The following is a 14,746-nucleotide window of genomic DNA, read 5'->3' on the forward strand; positions in this document are numbered from 1 at the left end:
ATACTGAATAATTCACCTATCAAATGATAATAACCTGAGCTAAGAATAGCATTGAATCAACTAGGCCTGCAGGCTCACCAACATCTTAATCACAGGCAGCATCACTGCACTAAACAAATAGTTGCAAGTCGGTAGACTAATGTTCACATTATTATACTTATTAGTATGACACTAAACAATAGAAGTTTTTGAGACATTGCTTTTAGCCAACATGATCAAGTGTAGGCTACTTGTCCTTGTAGTTTATTCTACCCACAAAATTATCTCTATACCATGTTGTTTTAAAATGTCCATGCAGGGTCTAATACAATTTTAACTGAAATGTTGTGGGTGAGACTACAGCCATGTGCGTGAACGAGTTGACCATAGCCTTTTTTTGGATCACTTGTGGAAGTAGCTTGATCATAGGCCTCTGCCTAATCGTTTATTTGTTTTGTCGGTTACTTGGGTTAGTCTGCAAGAAATATCTGTTTCAAGTGTGTAATAAAACACCCTGGCACATACCATCGCTGTTTAAAATAGCTGTTTTGACATTTGGTCACCTTTTCTATATTTGTTGCCTCCCATTGCTGTAGCCTACTCCTTGCGACGAGTTCGTCCAGACAGAAAATGTGCCTATGGTGCGGTTCAGTGTGAAGTATTAATAATAAATTACCACCAGCCTATTATATCAAGGCGTTGTTGAAGGTGATGCTTCTGCAATTAGAGGTTTGTAATTGTACGCTGGTTCGGAAATAGGTTGATGGCTGACACGATATTGGATATCTTAGCCTACTTCATGCTTTCGGTGGCAAGGCAAGGATCTGGAATGGTTGATGTGTAGTCTGCTTCCGTAACCAATGGCATCCGAACTGTCTCCTCGACTCGCATAAAACTGATAGCCTAGAGGCACCACGGTCCTCATCTCAGTGGTTGACTCGTGGACGAATGGGAAATAGGTAATTAAGTTGGAGTCCTGCAAATCGTGAGGTCTATTTTTCCTTTCTGTCCGTGACACTTGTTACATTTCTAATGACCAAAAGTGAGTAGCGTAGCCGCAGTGCCAACAATGGAAGCAACTGAGAATACATTACATCCCCGTAGCATCGGTGGTACGCAATATAAGCTCTTATCTGATAAGTATGCTACTGGGACACATGATGAATTGAAATACGTTGATTTAGACAATTCATTAAATACATGCGAAACGAATGGAAACGTGTCTTCTACTGGAGAAGGGTGCCATGATGTGGTTCAGAAAGGTTGTAGCGATACAAGTTTGAAGGCAAGAGACAATATTCCTGAAAACGAAGATCTGGTAAATCCCTCCAAAACGGTCAGCAAATGCAGTAGTAATACCGAAGCTAAGAAATGTATGGATAACAAAGACTTATTGGAACTTACATCCGAGTTACATTTAAACGAAAATGTTAATAATTGCCTCAAATTAGGCATACACGAAATATGCACTGAAAATCAGGAGTCCAACTCGAAATCAGCTGGATTTATTTTACCACTGAAAGAAGAAACTGTAAACACTTGGAATGACAATGAAGATTTGCAATACACAGATATCTATCTTAGCAGGACAAGTGAGTCAGATGATGATGTTATAGTGTTGTCCGATGATTGTGTACCGTGCCTCATGGAGGATGAGTCCCATTACATTACTACTCATGAAATCCAGCTCTCTGAGCTTTCAGATCATGAAGTGGATAATGACATCGGAGTGGGGTCCTGTTGGGACATTGAGGCTGATAACCAAATGTACTCTTTTGTCGATTATGCTTCTTTTGATTGTGATGAAACGAGAGATATAGGCGAGAGAGTTAAAAACAAACAGGGTCAGTCTATTGGCAGAATAGCAAGCGGTGTACTTCAAAATGATATATGTGGTAAGGCAACGTGCAACTCCTCGGAGTGTCTTGGTAAGTGTAATGGGAACTCTGAGGGGCAGATTCACTTGTCTATCAAAACAACTTCCTGTGCTATACATGAGCCTAGCAACATCCAGCGAAATGAAAATACTTTGTATCATGCTAAGCACGCCGGTGACGTGAGTCGGTATGTTTTCAGAGGTGCTGATGCGAAAGCGGATAGATTGTGTGATGATGCGAAGTGTTTTATTGCTGCCCCCGGGTGGTTGCACTTTGGCAGCAAATTAAAAGGCAAAGATGGTAACGAGTACTCCAGCAGTGCATCTAGCGCTGTGAGTGAACTTGACGACGCCGACAAGGAAGTGCGCAATTTGACAGCCAGAGCGTTCAAGAGTTTAGCGTACCCCTATTTTGATTCCATAAATTTTTGCACCTCCAGCGATTCCTCTGCTTCAGAACGTGGCCTGGGGATAAATAGGTGGTCAACGTTTGTTGACCTTAAATATGGAAACATATCACAGGGAAGAGGACAAAACAGCATGTCCCATAAAATGTCATCTTGTACAATGGCAAAGAATAAAGACAATCAAGGTGGTAAGGGCGGTGCATTAACTAACATAAAGCCACCCCCGAGCAATATGTTTAATTTGAATGGCAATCCTCATAACAATGCTTCAAAAAAGAAAATAGCTCTCATGGGAAACTTTGGGCAGGGCCATAGTGGAGTTATTACGCTTACAGAAACATTAAATTTTCGCTGCAATGTCAAATCAGGGGTGCCTGGGGGAGAAAGGCGTTCAAAATGTGCACAAAACGCAGCAGGATCACGTTCCACAGATGAAGTTACCAACGCCTCGCCAGGCGGACAGGGTAGTGAGACTAGAAGACGACCCTGTAATGCAAGGGAAACCATGGAAGACACACACAAGAAAGCAGTATTCGCATCAAGTCTTCTTAAAAATGTTATTTCCAAAAAAATGCAGTTTGAGCAGGAGCGCAAAATGGAAAGGGGGGAGATATGCGAACCCTATCAAGTCCCATCACCCTGCTTTGTCCATCAAGACCTAGAAAATCCCAAGGAAAATGGCACAACAAATGAGTCCAGGGATAGGCAGAGCTCAAAATATTCAGAGGCCGGTACTGACAACAAAATAGTTTGTGTTCAAGAATTAGGGGACATTGTGGACAGCAGTTCGTGCGATGACAAGTGCGGCTCTGGGAGACAAGCTTCTTGCACTAATTTAGAGTCGGCAAATGAAGTGGGATTCGATACTAAAAAAAGAGCATTCGAAGCGGCTAAAAGCACGTTGCTTCGAAGCCAAAATAGCGCTTTCAGATCCTGGAGTGACGGTGAGCTAGAGTTTCAAAAGGAACAAAAAAATTATAAAACCCCAGAGTGGAAACTGCCTTCGACTAAAGACAACCTCGAAGACACAGACTTGTGCGCCGATTCGGGGACTAGTAAACTGACAAAAATGTCACATTTGTTTGTGCCAAATATCCAACTACCATCAAGTGAGAGAAAAGTTGATTATCAGCTGCAGACTATGAATTATTCGACACGCGCGACCAACGATCAAAAAGAGGGAGAAGGCATGAGGTTGCGCTCTGACAATACCTTATGTGTCCCAGATTCATCAAGAACTTCTGTTCCATCAAAATCACCGGAAATCAAATTGAAGAGTTTGGAAGACAACAAAAGTGACCAGTTTAACATCTCAAAATGTCCTATTTCCAACCTAGTTTGTAATAGTTCCAACCTGATAAAGACAGCTGATGACTCCAGGTGCCATGCGCTCGCTCCGGTGTTAAAGGGTGAGTCCTCCGACAAAGTACCACACTTTATGGTCAGAGACATAAGAGACAGCAAGGGAAAGCTTCAAACACCCATACATCAAGTTAGAGATGTGCGTAAATTGGTTAAAAGTTCTTATCATTTTGTTTCCTTGGATAACAACGACAACAAATTCAGTTCTTTTGGAGTGGACCTTCATTCAGAGCAAAGGATTCAAAAACACAGCTGTCATAAAAACCGTGCGTCAGTTTCCCCCATAGTGATAAAGTGTCAGTCTGTGAATACAAATAGTAATGTTAGGGAATCTGAAAATCTAGTTGCAGTCTCTAAATGTAAACTCAATAAGGATACTTTTGAAATTGATAGGTCATCTCCAGAGGGTGCATCACTTATCCACCGACCAACAGAAATAGTGCCATTAGGTAATACAAAAAAAGATTTGTCAGAGGGAAACATTGGATTGAGAATTGAAACTAGAACAGCTTCTAGAAAACAAGAGAAAACACCTGATGTAACTGTGAAAAAAAATGAAACCAAGATGGCCAACAAGGCTGCCTTAGAAAAACTACAGGCTGCAGTGAAAACCATGGAGCAGTTGTATGTTTTTGATAGAAATGAATGGAAAAGAAAGTCCAATCCCATAACAGAAAGCCATGTCCTCTCCCTTGTTACCAAAAAGGAACTTGGTAGGCCTGTAGAAGAGGATGGACATGTAAGCAATGCTAGGCCAACATCCATCATGGAGAAGCTTGAAAGAAGGGACTCATATCCAAGCACAGACAAACATCCCCCTGCAATGACATCCTCCCCTAGTACGGAGATAACAAAAGGAAACAAACCAACCAAAACATTTTACATCCCTCACAGCAGAGTGGTGACAAATGGTCCCAAATGGCTCTCACAACAAGGTGGTGAAACAGGAAGCAAAACATTTTATCTCAGCTCCAGTCAAAATACTTCAATAAACACAACTGCAAGTATTAATATGAATACAGCCCAGTCTCATGTCATCTCCCAAGCACCTTACAGCACTCAAGGCTTCTTTACAAAATCACCTAAAGTTCCAGTGTCATTGAAGATTTCTCAGGCAAGATGCCTAGTAGAGGACAGTGAGAAACCTAAAAATGAGGCAGGGAGGCCAGTTACACACACCCAATCCATCATCTCAGCTGTACCAGAGAATTATCTAACCATACCTTTAAAGTCCCATACCACCAGCACCGAACAAATGGAAGGGTCAGGCCATGATAAGGCATCTGTTTACAATTTCAGCGCCATAGGTGCCAATACCCAAACTATTGTCTGCCCACCGAAGCATACGAGCCAAGCTGATGCTGTCAGGAGGCAGGAAGAGAGCCGACAGTCCCCAAAGCACACCACCATTGTCATGGAAGCACAATCCCATGACACCCCTACCACCACCATCTATCACCACTCCCTCCCCATGACCATGTCCTCAGCTCAGCACCAGGTCATTTGTTTCTCCCCCACCATGGCAACTATACCAACCATTGACCGCTTCCAGGCCACCCAAAGGAAGATGCTGCTGGACCCTACCACTGGAAACTACTACCTAGTCGACACACCTGTCCAGCCAGCAACCAAACGACTCTTTGACCCTGAGACGGGCCAGTATGTAGATGTGCCCATGCCGCAGCCACCTATGACTCCCTTGCCCATGCCCATGTCTATCTCTCCTTTGGCACTGAGCCCTGGGGCTTTTGGGCAGTCTTATATGATGTACCCAGGATTTATGTCTACACCAACAGTGATCTCAGGACGGACAATGCAGTCCCAGATGTCCATGAACTCTGAGGCTGACAATGGAAATAAAGGCTCCCACTCCCAGCAGAGTGATGGGGTCTACATTGAGAGCCCATACTACATGGCCACAGGGAAGTCGCCACTGCCTCAACGCCTCACAAAGGTTAGAACGCCACTCGGATTTATCAATGACAAGCCGCCCGTCATCAACATGGCCTCTCAGCAAGGTCCTAGGATCATTGCACCACCCTCCTTTGATGGGACAACCATGAGCTTTGTGGTTGAGCACAGATAAAACCACTGGTCACATTATACCTACTGTAAGTGCTTATACTATGTTATTCAATGTCCTATATAGTTGTGTTTTGTTTGTCTTGCTTCAGCAATATACCGTATTTTTCGGAAAATAAGACACATTTTCTATAAACCGTACCCCACCAGAATGGGAGCTTTGTGTTTGTAAATCAGATTATAAACCGCACTGGAATGTATGCTGCACTTGATAAGGGAACAATGATACCAAGCAATGCATGAGTATAGGCAGTACAGCATGCCGTTGTGTAACACACTTTGAAAACGAAAGTAAGTAAGTGCTTAATGTATGTTTTCTATTGCCCGGGAATTAACTATTAATAGCATAAAAAAAAAGTGTTTCTACTGTTGTTTTATTATAAAAACTTTCTATAGGCCATTTCTAAATATAAACCTCACCACCACAAGAAAAAAGTCAAATCTGGTTATAAACCACGGTTTTATTTCCAAAAAATACGGTATTCTTCTGGAACTGTCTGGTAGATTTAGAGAGCTGCATTGGTAAACAGATTTTCCATTCAATTTCATAAAATTTGGATTAAGATAATTATTACATGACAATGATTTAAAATAAATGATCAGTTCACTGCTGAACTGTCTCCTATGTGAACTTTTTTTTATTACATGTCACACAGTTCACTTTTTTATATATATTGCTAGCCTACATCATTGATGTCAGTGTTGGCTTGTGTTGACCTCGTAAAGTAATTTAAGTGATTCAATAATGATTTTGTGTCTTTTTGTAATTTTATACATACGTCACAAAAGTATTATAATTCCATCACTCAATGAATGTCACTCTGACTTTCACTTTTATTTTTAAGGCTGCATCAATAGACTTAATTTCAACAATCAGTATATGTAAACTATTTTAAAGATGCTGTAAAGCAGAACTGAAAATTAGTTTTAAGTTCATCCCACCACAGAAGAATGTGTTGTTAAATACCCATCCAAATTCGAATGAAAAAAAAAAAAATCGTGAAAAAATTTGAAATCGTGAGAGCAGTCTTCTCTGCTTGATACTGGGGGGGGGGGGGGGGGGGGGGGAGCTAAAGCTCCGCCTCCTCAAATGTATTGAATTTAGCAACAACAGCAACAACTATCCAAATCAATTTCAGATATCAGAACAGACCTACCTGCAGTCTCTGTGTTCTATGTGTTAATTTCTTTGTCTTTTCATCGTACCAGCTGAGTAACAGAATGCAGGTTATATAAACCGTCTGTGATCTGACGTAGATAGGTGGCTGTGACGTAGATTGGTTGGGTTTTGCCCCGCCTATACAAAACCTGAGCTGAAAACGGGTGAGAAACTGTTCAACGGTCTAACTCCACATTTCAGTGCGACAAAGTTTTCGCGCTTTGCAAATGCTTTCAGCAACTAATTTCACACGTATATAATGTACTGAGAAGCAAATCATGGAATTTGCTTCACAGCTTCTTTAACACAGTTCATTGGTGTTCCCAGTTTAAGCAATTTACCTTAACTAATCAATTAGCATGTGTCCCTTTGTATCCCAAAATTGGATGGCAAACTTAAAGCAGGCCCATATAATTAATAAACAAACTCTAGAACAGACTGCATAAAAATAAAATACTGGCTATATAAACACAATTATGAAACAAAATTAAACTATGTACAATGCATGTAGAGTTTGTGTTATGTTAGCAGTCTATTTAAAGTACATGCTTTTGTTTTAGCCAAACAGTGGAGTAACACAACTGATTAAACTAACACAACAAGATTCACATCCCTGATTAGTTACACCAGTGTTACAGATTGAATAAAGCTAAAGTTTGCACCCACAACCAGTAGCGGACTGGCGGGCCTAAACACTTCCGGGCAGGAGGACCGCTTGCCTTATAGTTTTTTTTTACTATTAAAGATCCTGTAAAGTGGAATTGAAAACGAGTTTTAAGTTCATCACACCACTAATAATAATAATAATGTGTTATTAACTACCCATCCAAACACTGACAAGTATGTTAAATTAAGCTTTGAAATCATGATAAAATCAGCACTCTTCTCTGTTTGTGACTGGGGGGGCGTGTCACCTGAAGGAGCTGAATCTCTGCCCCTCGCTGCCTACCTACGACCCAGATAATGGACGCTACGTCAATCCGAACAAAACAGTATAGAATTAGAATTGATTTATTTGCTTCTCAGTACTATACTGTACTGAGAAGCAAATCATGGAATTTGTTTTACAGGATCTTTAATAAAAATGTCGGCAGAAGATTGAGCGACACGGTTGGCCTGCCCCCCTTTCCCCCAGGATGGTTGGTCTATTCCAAATGAACGTCTATGCAGCCCTTATCCCCGCCCTCTTAGTCTCGCTTACACACAACAGTGACACTGACAGATGAAAGCTAGCTAGTAGAGACAATATAACGATGGAAAACCAGGCTAAGAAACGTAAGTTTGGGGCTGAAAAATTAAGAGATAAAAAGACATCACCTTCACTAGACAAGGTTTTACCAATTTAAAAACGTCTATGTTTATTTTACATAAAGCTCCAAAAACTATTTTTCGCTCAAATCAGCCAACAAATTAAGTGTGGAAGTCCCTAACTAGCATCAATCACATCAAACCCAGAATGTGTATGCATTAGCAGGGCAGCTGTGGTGGTGTATACAGGGGCTGGTTCTAGTGGGCCGATCTGGATCAAAGTCCTATTTTTATTCCCAGTCCGTCCCTCCCCAACCACAACCAGCCAAAAGCACATAAGACCATATGAAGGGTTATAACTGATTCTTAGAAAAAAACATTATTACAATAATATAATGGGCTGTACATTGCAGAGTTTGTGGTGTGTGCGTTTGTGCATAGGGAAAGAGAAGAGGTGCAGTTGGCAAAGCCTTGAGTGAAATTAAAGTTCAGGTCATTGGAGCCATTTGTTATGCTGATACAGAGTGGGTTCAGCTGCTGCTGGAAATCAAGGCCTCCCCTGTAGCAGTGCAGGCCTCAACCGGGTCACCTTTTTATAGGACACAGCAATTCACAGATGGAGAGAGTGAGGAGAAGTCTAGTATGGCCAGTGATCAGCAATTACAGAAACTAATCATCATGAGTACACAACCCACTTCCCCTCCTAAAAAGAATAGTATGCTGTAAATATGTGCTAGAAAAATAGACTGAGAATATGTTATTAATATGTACCTACGTAAATAAGCTAGTCAGAGAATCAAGCAAGCTACCAATTTCTAATTAGTGCCTGCATTTACATAATGTACATATTTTTTAAATTAAAAGAGAATAAAGTGGCCTTACAAGATACTACCATTACTGTGGATGCATAAAATGTATGCAAGCTTATAAAGGGGAGTATTTGTCAGCCTTACAAAAGTCTTACAAACATGTCTGGTGGGAGACATTTGATCCCATGACATCCTGTTTGATGTAACTTTCACACAACTACTGCACAGTGCCCATGATGCAGTCAGTGACATTTACATTTAGTCATTTAGCAGACGCTCTTATCCAGAGCGACTTACAGTAAGTACAGGGACATTCCCCTGAGGCAAGTAGTGTGAAGTGCCTTGCCCAAGGACACAACGTCAGTTGGCATGACCGGGAATCGAACTGGCAACCTTCGGATTACTAGCCCGATTCCCTCACCGCTCAGCCACCTGAATCCAGTGATTAAGATGTCAGTGAAACACACACACATACAGATTCCTTGATCTATAGATAGTGCTTAGTGCCCATGATAAAATTGGTGGCACACAGATTCCTGGAATTATAGATAGGGCATAGGGCCCGCAATGATGTTGGTGACACAACATCATTCTAGTTAGAGAAATAAACTTGACCCCTATTGGACCATAAGAATCATTCCCAACTGATAGATGAAATCAGATCCGGTTTTCAAATAATACAGCGTACGACACCACTATTAGCTAATCATCGAGGCAGATAGAAATGTCAGATAAGACAGTGGAGCTCAAAAATGAAAAGCACAGCGATTAAAGGACCATCGCAACCAAGATTTTCTAAATAAATACAAAAATTGACTGGTCATTTCAAAGCTGCCAAATCTTCATAATCTAGTAGTCAGAGGTCTAGTAATTAATCTTAGCTGTAATCGGCCATGAAGAAAACGTGAGTAAAAATATAAAAGTTGCGAGCTTGCAGACAAGCGCAGACACTGAATGTTTTTTTTCTATGGCATTGCTGTTTATAGTAAACTCTGGCAATGTGTATGGTACAGTACATATACTAGGCCTACATATAGTAAATGTCAGTGCAATTAGAGTGTGTGTGTATGTGTGCGCTGCATGCATACAAAGATTGACCCAGAGGCCCGTGACCACCTTAATCTGCCACTGCATGTGGTCATGCACTTTATTAAATCAGAAATCTTCAGCCAATTATTTCACAGCATTTTTTGGTACTTCATATTTTGGTACTGGATGGCATGGCTAACATGAATGTTAGAATACATTTAGACATGAAAATCTGATGAGGTATCGGATGGGTAAAGATAGGGTTCGAAAGAACTGAATCTGTCTCAACTGCAGGCCTTGCCCTTCAAGCCATTAGTGAGATAAAAAATGAAATTTGCCTGAATCCAGCGTTATTGTTCTTGTTTTGTGGTTCCTGTGACAATTAAAACAACGTATTCCCTATCTCACACAATCTCTTCTTCTGTGTTTACACTAGGAAGGACATGTGATCTACTCTTGGAATCAATGCTGTCTCAGCCTTCTCTGAAGTACCAGCTTGCCTTTGACTGCAAAATATATGTAAATTAATAAAATTTGAACTAATATGTTTTTAACTTAATGTCAAAGAAAGACAATGAATCAGATTATTTGGAGACAATTAGCCAGATACAACTCTTTTTCATATTCTTTAATTTTACATCAGATTTTTAAGCACTTTAATGTAAAACATTGTAATCGTATGATATTATACATCATTGTGAAGTGCAACAGTATCACATAAGTAACACTGCAACTGTGCAAAACTCTTCGGCTAGGTTTTTTTTTATAAACCTTACGTACATTTTATTTTGTGTTCTTTTAAATTCAAGTAGAGGATACTGTGGGTGAGTTGTCACACTTAATCATATGGAGATATATCTCAGTTTTACAATATGTAATTGAAACACTAAATATAACACTAACACAAAATATATCTTCTTTCGTTGCTGAATGAAAATAATTCTTAGGTAAGGTACTCGATGTAATGTCATAATATATATTTCTTGGAATGTTTAATTACTCAAAGTGTATTCATAATTAATTAATTGTATTAATTATTTGTATTATTCTACAGATTTACATAGTTGTGTACATTTGTCTGGTCTTAAAAAATGTGTGAGCTGGTATAGTGGATAACTACAGCACTCCTTATGTAAGTTGTGAGACCTCCACCACAAGGGTGTCGTTAGATCCTTTTTACTGGGGCACGTGCCCCAGTATAAATCTGCTGTGCCCCAGTCAAATCTAAAATTTGAGTTACTATTAGTCAGTGCATTCATTTAGATTGATAATCCCGGAAAAATAAACGCAGTATCACAATCAATGCTTGTTAATCAAAGCAGTTTAACCGAAAACACAAACGAATGCCTGCAGAATTCCATGTCTTGAGCTTGCCAAATAGCCACTGCACAGAAGTCCAGGTGTCGGACTCGGCACACAAGTCAGAATTGAGGCTAAGAAAACATTACAAAACTAAAGAACGTTTCTAAATGATAGGCCTACCGATCATCTTATTTTGACAAAAACATAAAAACAATATTACATGAAGCTCAAAAAACAGTATTTGCATTCAAATGAATGCAAAAAAAATGTGCACGCTCGCATTAACTATTGATGTCCCTGCCAAAGCTGATATCAAACTTGCGGCCACTTGTATAGTGGGTTAAGCAAGGGGAGTTTCTACAGCCTAGTTGTGCATTGCGTGCAGCAAGCTTGGAAGAAAAAAAGGGATATGAATAGGGCCTGTGCCCCAGTAGAGCTTTATGTCTAACAACGCCCTTGCTACACCATAAAAAATAAAATAATATGATTTCCAGTATTTGATTTGCAATTTGTGATATCCCAAACAAATTTATGACAAATGCCTAACCTGAATACAAACCTTGACACTGACACAACATTAACATGAAATTATATCTAACCCCCACCTCATTGTGTCACAATGTCAAATCTGTTGTGTTCTTTGGTTGATCACAAATGTACCCCAAAGAATTATACAAAAATATTTTAGGTATGAAACTTAAGTTTACGTTTTTACAGTCTCACAGTGTATGGACTTTTGTTTAGTATTCTTATAACCAATGTAGAAATGCATTATCCCATCTAACATCAAACATCAAAATAGATTTGGACATGAAATCTTGTAACAACATATCTTTGTGATCATTTAACCCAGTCTATAACGTTTGTGCGTGAATAACCCAAATTACAGTTTAAATGTGCCCTGAAAAAAAGGGAGTAATGGGAATTAAAGAGAGAACGCAATACTGCCTGACTGCCGGGGGGGGGGGGGGGGGTGACGGTGACAGGACGCACAGACCTAGTTGGCTTTAGAAGGCTATCACCATGGCATGGAAGCTCCTATTGGGTCAAACAAGGTGTCAATCGAAAGGTTAGAGTGTAGCGGCCATCATCACGTTTACTGTTTGTGAATATTCTAAGTGAAACTCCTTCCATGAGCGATAATGCGTGAGTGACCGGCGTGAGTGACTGGCGAAGGCAGAATGATGCAACAAGATCGTCGCTATGTGTGGAGGTAATACATTGTTTTGGACGAACTACTTGACATGGTTAGACAGTTCGGACCTTTGGGAATGTAACCAGACAATTTTTGTTGGGATGTTTTGCATAACTGGACAGCTGTGAGCCGTATTAGATAAGTAAGAAGTGTTTCCTCACGCTTTCAACAAAGGTAGTATATCACAAAGGCGTTAAGTGTACTTGCTGTTGCGACTCGATTTTGAAATGGTGTACATCAATGGAAGCACAAGAATCGTAGCTTTCCAATGATGTATGGATGTCAGGGTGAGAGGAGGGGTAGGACCCAAATGCAAGGGAGTACGCAGCCATTTACAAAAACAAAGGGTTTATTCTCGAAAAGCCAGGGGAACAGATAGGGTACTCACACGGACATGGGTAGTAAGGACAAGACAAAGACTGGACACAACAGAAACTTAAATACACAGAACCAAACGACACACAGGTGGACACAATGACAGATGATGGGCAGCTCGGAGGCCGGACGGGCACAGGGGACGGGCACAGGGGACAGGAGGCGCCTGGGAGTGCGGACGAGGAGGCTCCTGGGAGCGCGGACGAGGAGGCGCCTGGGAGCGCGGACAGGAGGCGCATGGGAGCGCGGGCACGGGGGCGCATATGGGAGCGCGGGCACGGGGGCGCCTGGGAGCGCGGGCAACGTGGCAGGCAGCAGCCAGAAGTCATCGGGCGTAGGAGGCAGCGGCCAGAGGTCCTCGGGCGGAGGAGGAGGCGGCCAGAAGTCCTCGGGCGGAGGAGGAGGCGGCCAGAAGTCCTCGGGCGGAGGAGGTGGCCAGAATTCCTCCGGCGGAGGAGGCAGTGGCCGGGGCACCGGGCAGGACTGAGGCTGGGGCAAAGGGCAGGACCGAGGCTGGGGAACAGGGCAGGACCGAGGCTGGAGTTGGGGTTCGGGCTGGCGCTGGAGCCGGGGTAGAAGCCCGGTCTTGGGGTAGGCCTTCCGCTGCAGGCTTTGGGGTCCACCGAAGGCAAGGCGGGTCCCTATGAAAGGGTTCGGGGAACTCTCCGCTGGGTCCTCTTTGGGTCTTGTCATTCTGTCAGGGTGAGAGGAGGGGTAGGACCCAAATGCAAGGGAGTACGCAGCCATTTTGACAACAAAGGGTTTATTCTAGTGATGTTACTCTCGATACCGTGCTCACGAAGCGGTATCGACCTTTCGAAACAATTTGTACTGACACAAACGGGTCGAGTGTGGCTTCAAATGCGCAAAAACCCTGTGATCACCTGTCGAAGTGTCGAAGTGATGTCCAAAGCTTCGGACGTCACACGAGCAGCTGAGACAAACTGATAGATGTGAGATGTGAGAGTAGGTGTACACAAGCACATACATCTTTCTCTAGTTTTACCTTCAAATGTGGCCTTTCCCAGTTGCAAAAGCATGTTCCAAAACCTGAGCCGATAGTCTACATTACCAAACAATAATTTATTCATTTAGCATATACTTCCTCTTAAACGAGGTCACCGAGATTCGAACTCGTAAGATCAGTCTGTAAGACAGAGCTCTTACCACAAGGCCAAACTGAACCTAACTGTTCATGAGAATATTGCTATAAGAACTGGAACGAAAATATTATGAATGTAAAATAGCAAAGACGATACGTTGTTTATTATACAATATATATGCAAAAATTATTTTGACACTAACAAATCGACACATTTGTCACATAACCTTTATTTATCATGTTGTCAATGATTGTGAGACTGACGTCTCGAGGACTCGACGTCACGTGATTCCTTCCATCGCTCGATACAATCGTCATACCATAATTCAACCAGCAGAAGTCCCAATGGAGAAGATGTGTCGAACGCTTCGAAAAAGCGATACTTTTTCGACACAATTGTGTCAAATAGCTCGTTGCTTCGGAAAGCTTTGTTTCCTCCATCACTAGTTTATTCTCGAAAAGCCATGGGAACAGATAGGGTACTCACACGGACATGGGTAGTAAGGACAAGACAAAGACTGGACACAACAGAAACTTAAATACACAGAACCAAACGACACACAGGTGGACACAATGAAGCTAACGAGACAGGTGAAGACAATGACAGGGAAACACTAGGGCAGGGCAAAAAACTGAAACCGGGGGGGCACGGCTGTGGCCGTGACAATGGAATGTGTATCAGTCTAAAATGTACATTTGTTAGAATTTAGTGCACAATAGGGTCATTCTATGAAAACGTGCCATTTACCATACTTAATGTTTGATTTCTAGAGTACAGTTTTAAAAGTTTTTAAGCCTCTATTTGGATAATGTAGATCCTT

General features: G+C 41.6%; 1 protein-coding gene across 1 annotated transcript; it reads left to right on the plus strand.

Annotated features, from left to right (window-relative positions):
- The first annotated feature begins 2,015 nt into the window (after nucleotides 1-2,015).
- c23h4orf54 (chromosome 23 C4orf54 homolog) lies at nucleotides 2,016-10,505 on the plus strand. Its single transcript, XM_067261169.1, has 5 exons — nucleotides 2,016-2,035; nucleotides 2,137-2,218; nucleotides 3,643-3,671; nucleotides 4,924-5,735; nucleotides 10,388-10,505. Exons 1-4 carry the CDS (start codon nucleotides 2,016-2,018, stop codon nucleotides 5,708-5,710), a joined length of 918 nt encoding a protein of 305 aa, XP_067117270.1. The 3' UTR covers nucleotides 5,711-5,735; nucleotides 10,388-10,505.
- The last annotated feature ends 4,241 nt before the right edge of the window (nucleotides 10,506-14,746 follow it).

This window comes from Osmerus mordax, chromosome 23 (genome assembly GCF_038355195.1).
Source record: "Osmerus mordax isolate fOsmMor3 chromosome 23, fOsmMor3.pri, whole genome shotgun sequence".
NCBI classification, from domain to species: domain Eukaryota; kingdom Metazoa; phylum Chordata; class Actinopteri; order Osmeriformes; family Osmeridae; genus Osmerus; species Osmerus mordax.

Bases quoted from the DNA above. Each gene is read 5' to 3' on its own strand.
- c23h4orf54 (XM_067261169.1), top strand. From the start codon at position 2,016: ATGCTAAGCACGCCGGTGAC. The intron at 2,036-2,136 runs GTGAGTCGGTAT...GCACTTTGGCAG, and splicing joins ATGCTAAGCACGCCGGTGAC to CAAATTAAAAGGCAAAGATG. The intron at 2,219-3,642 runs GTGCGCAATTTG...TGATGACTCCAG, and splicing joins TTGACGACGCCGACAAGGAA to GTGCCATGCGCTCGCTCCGG.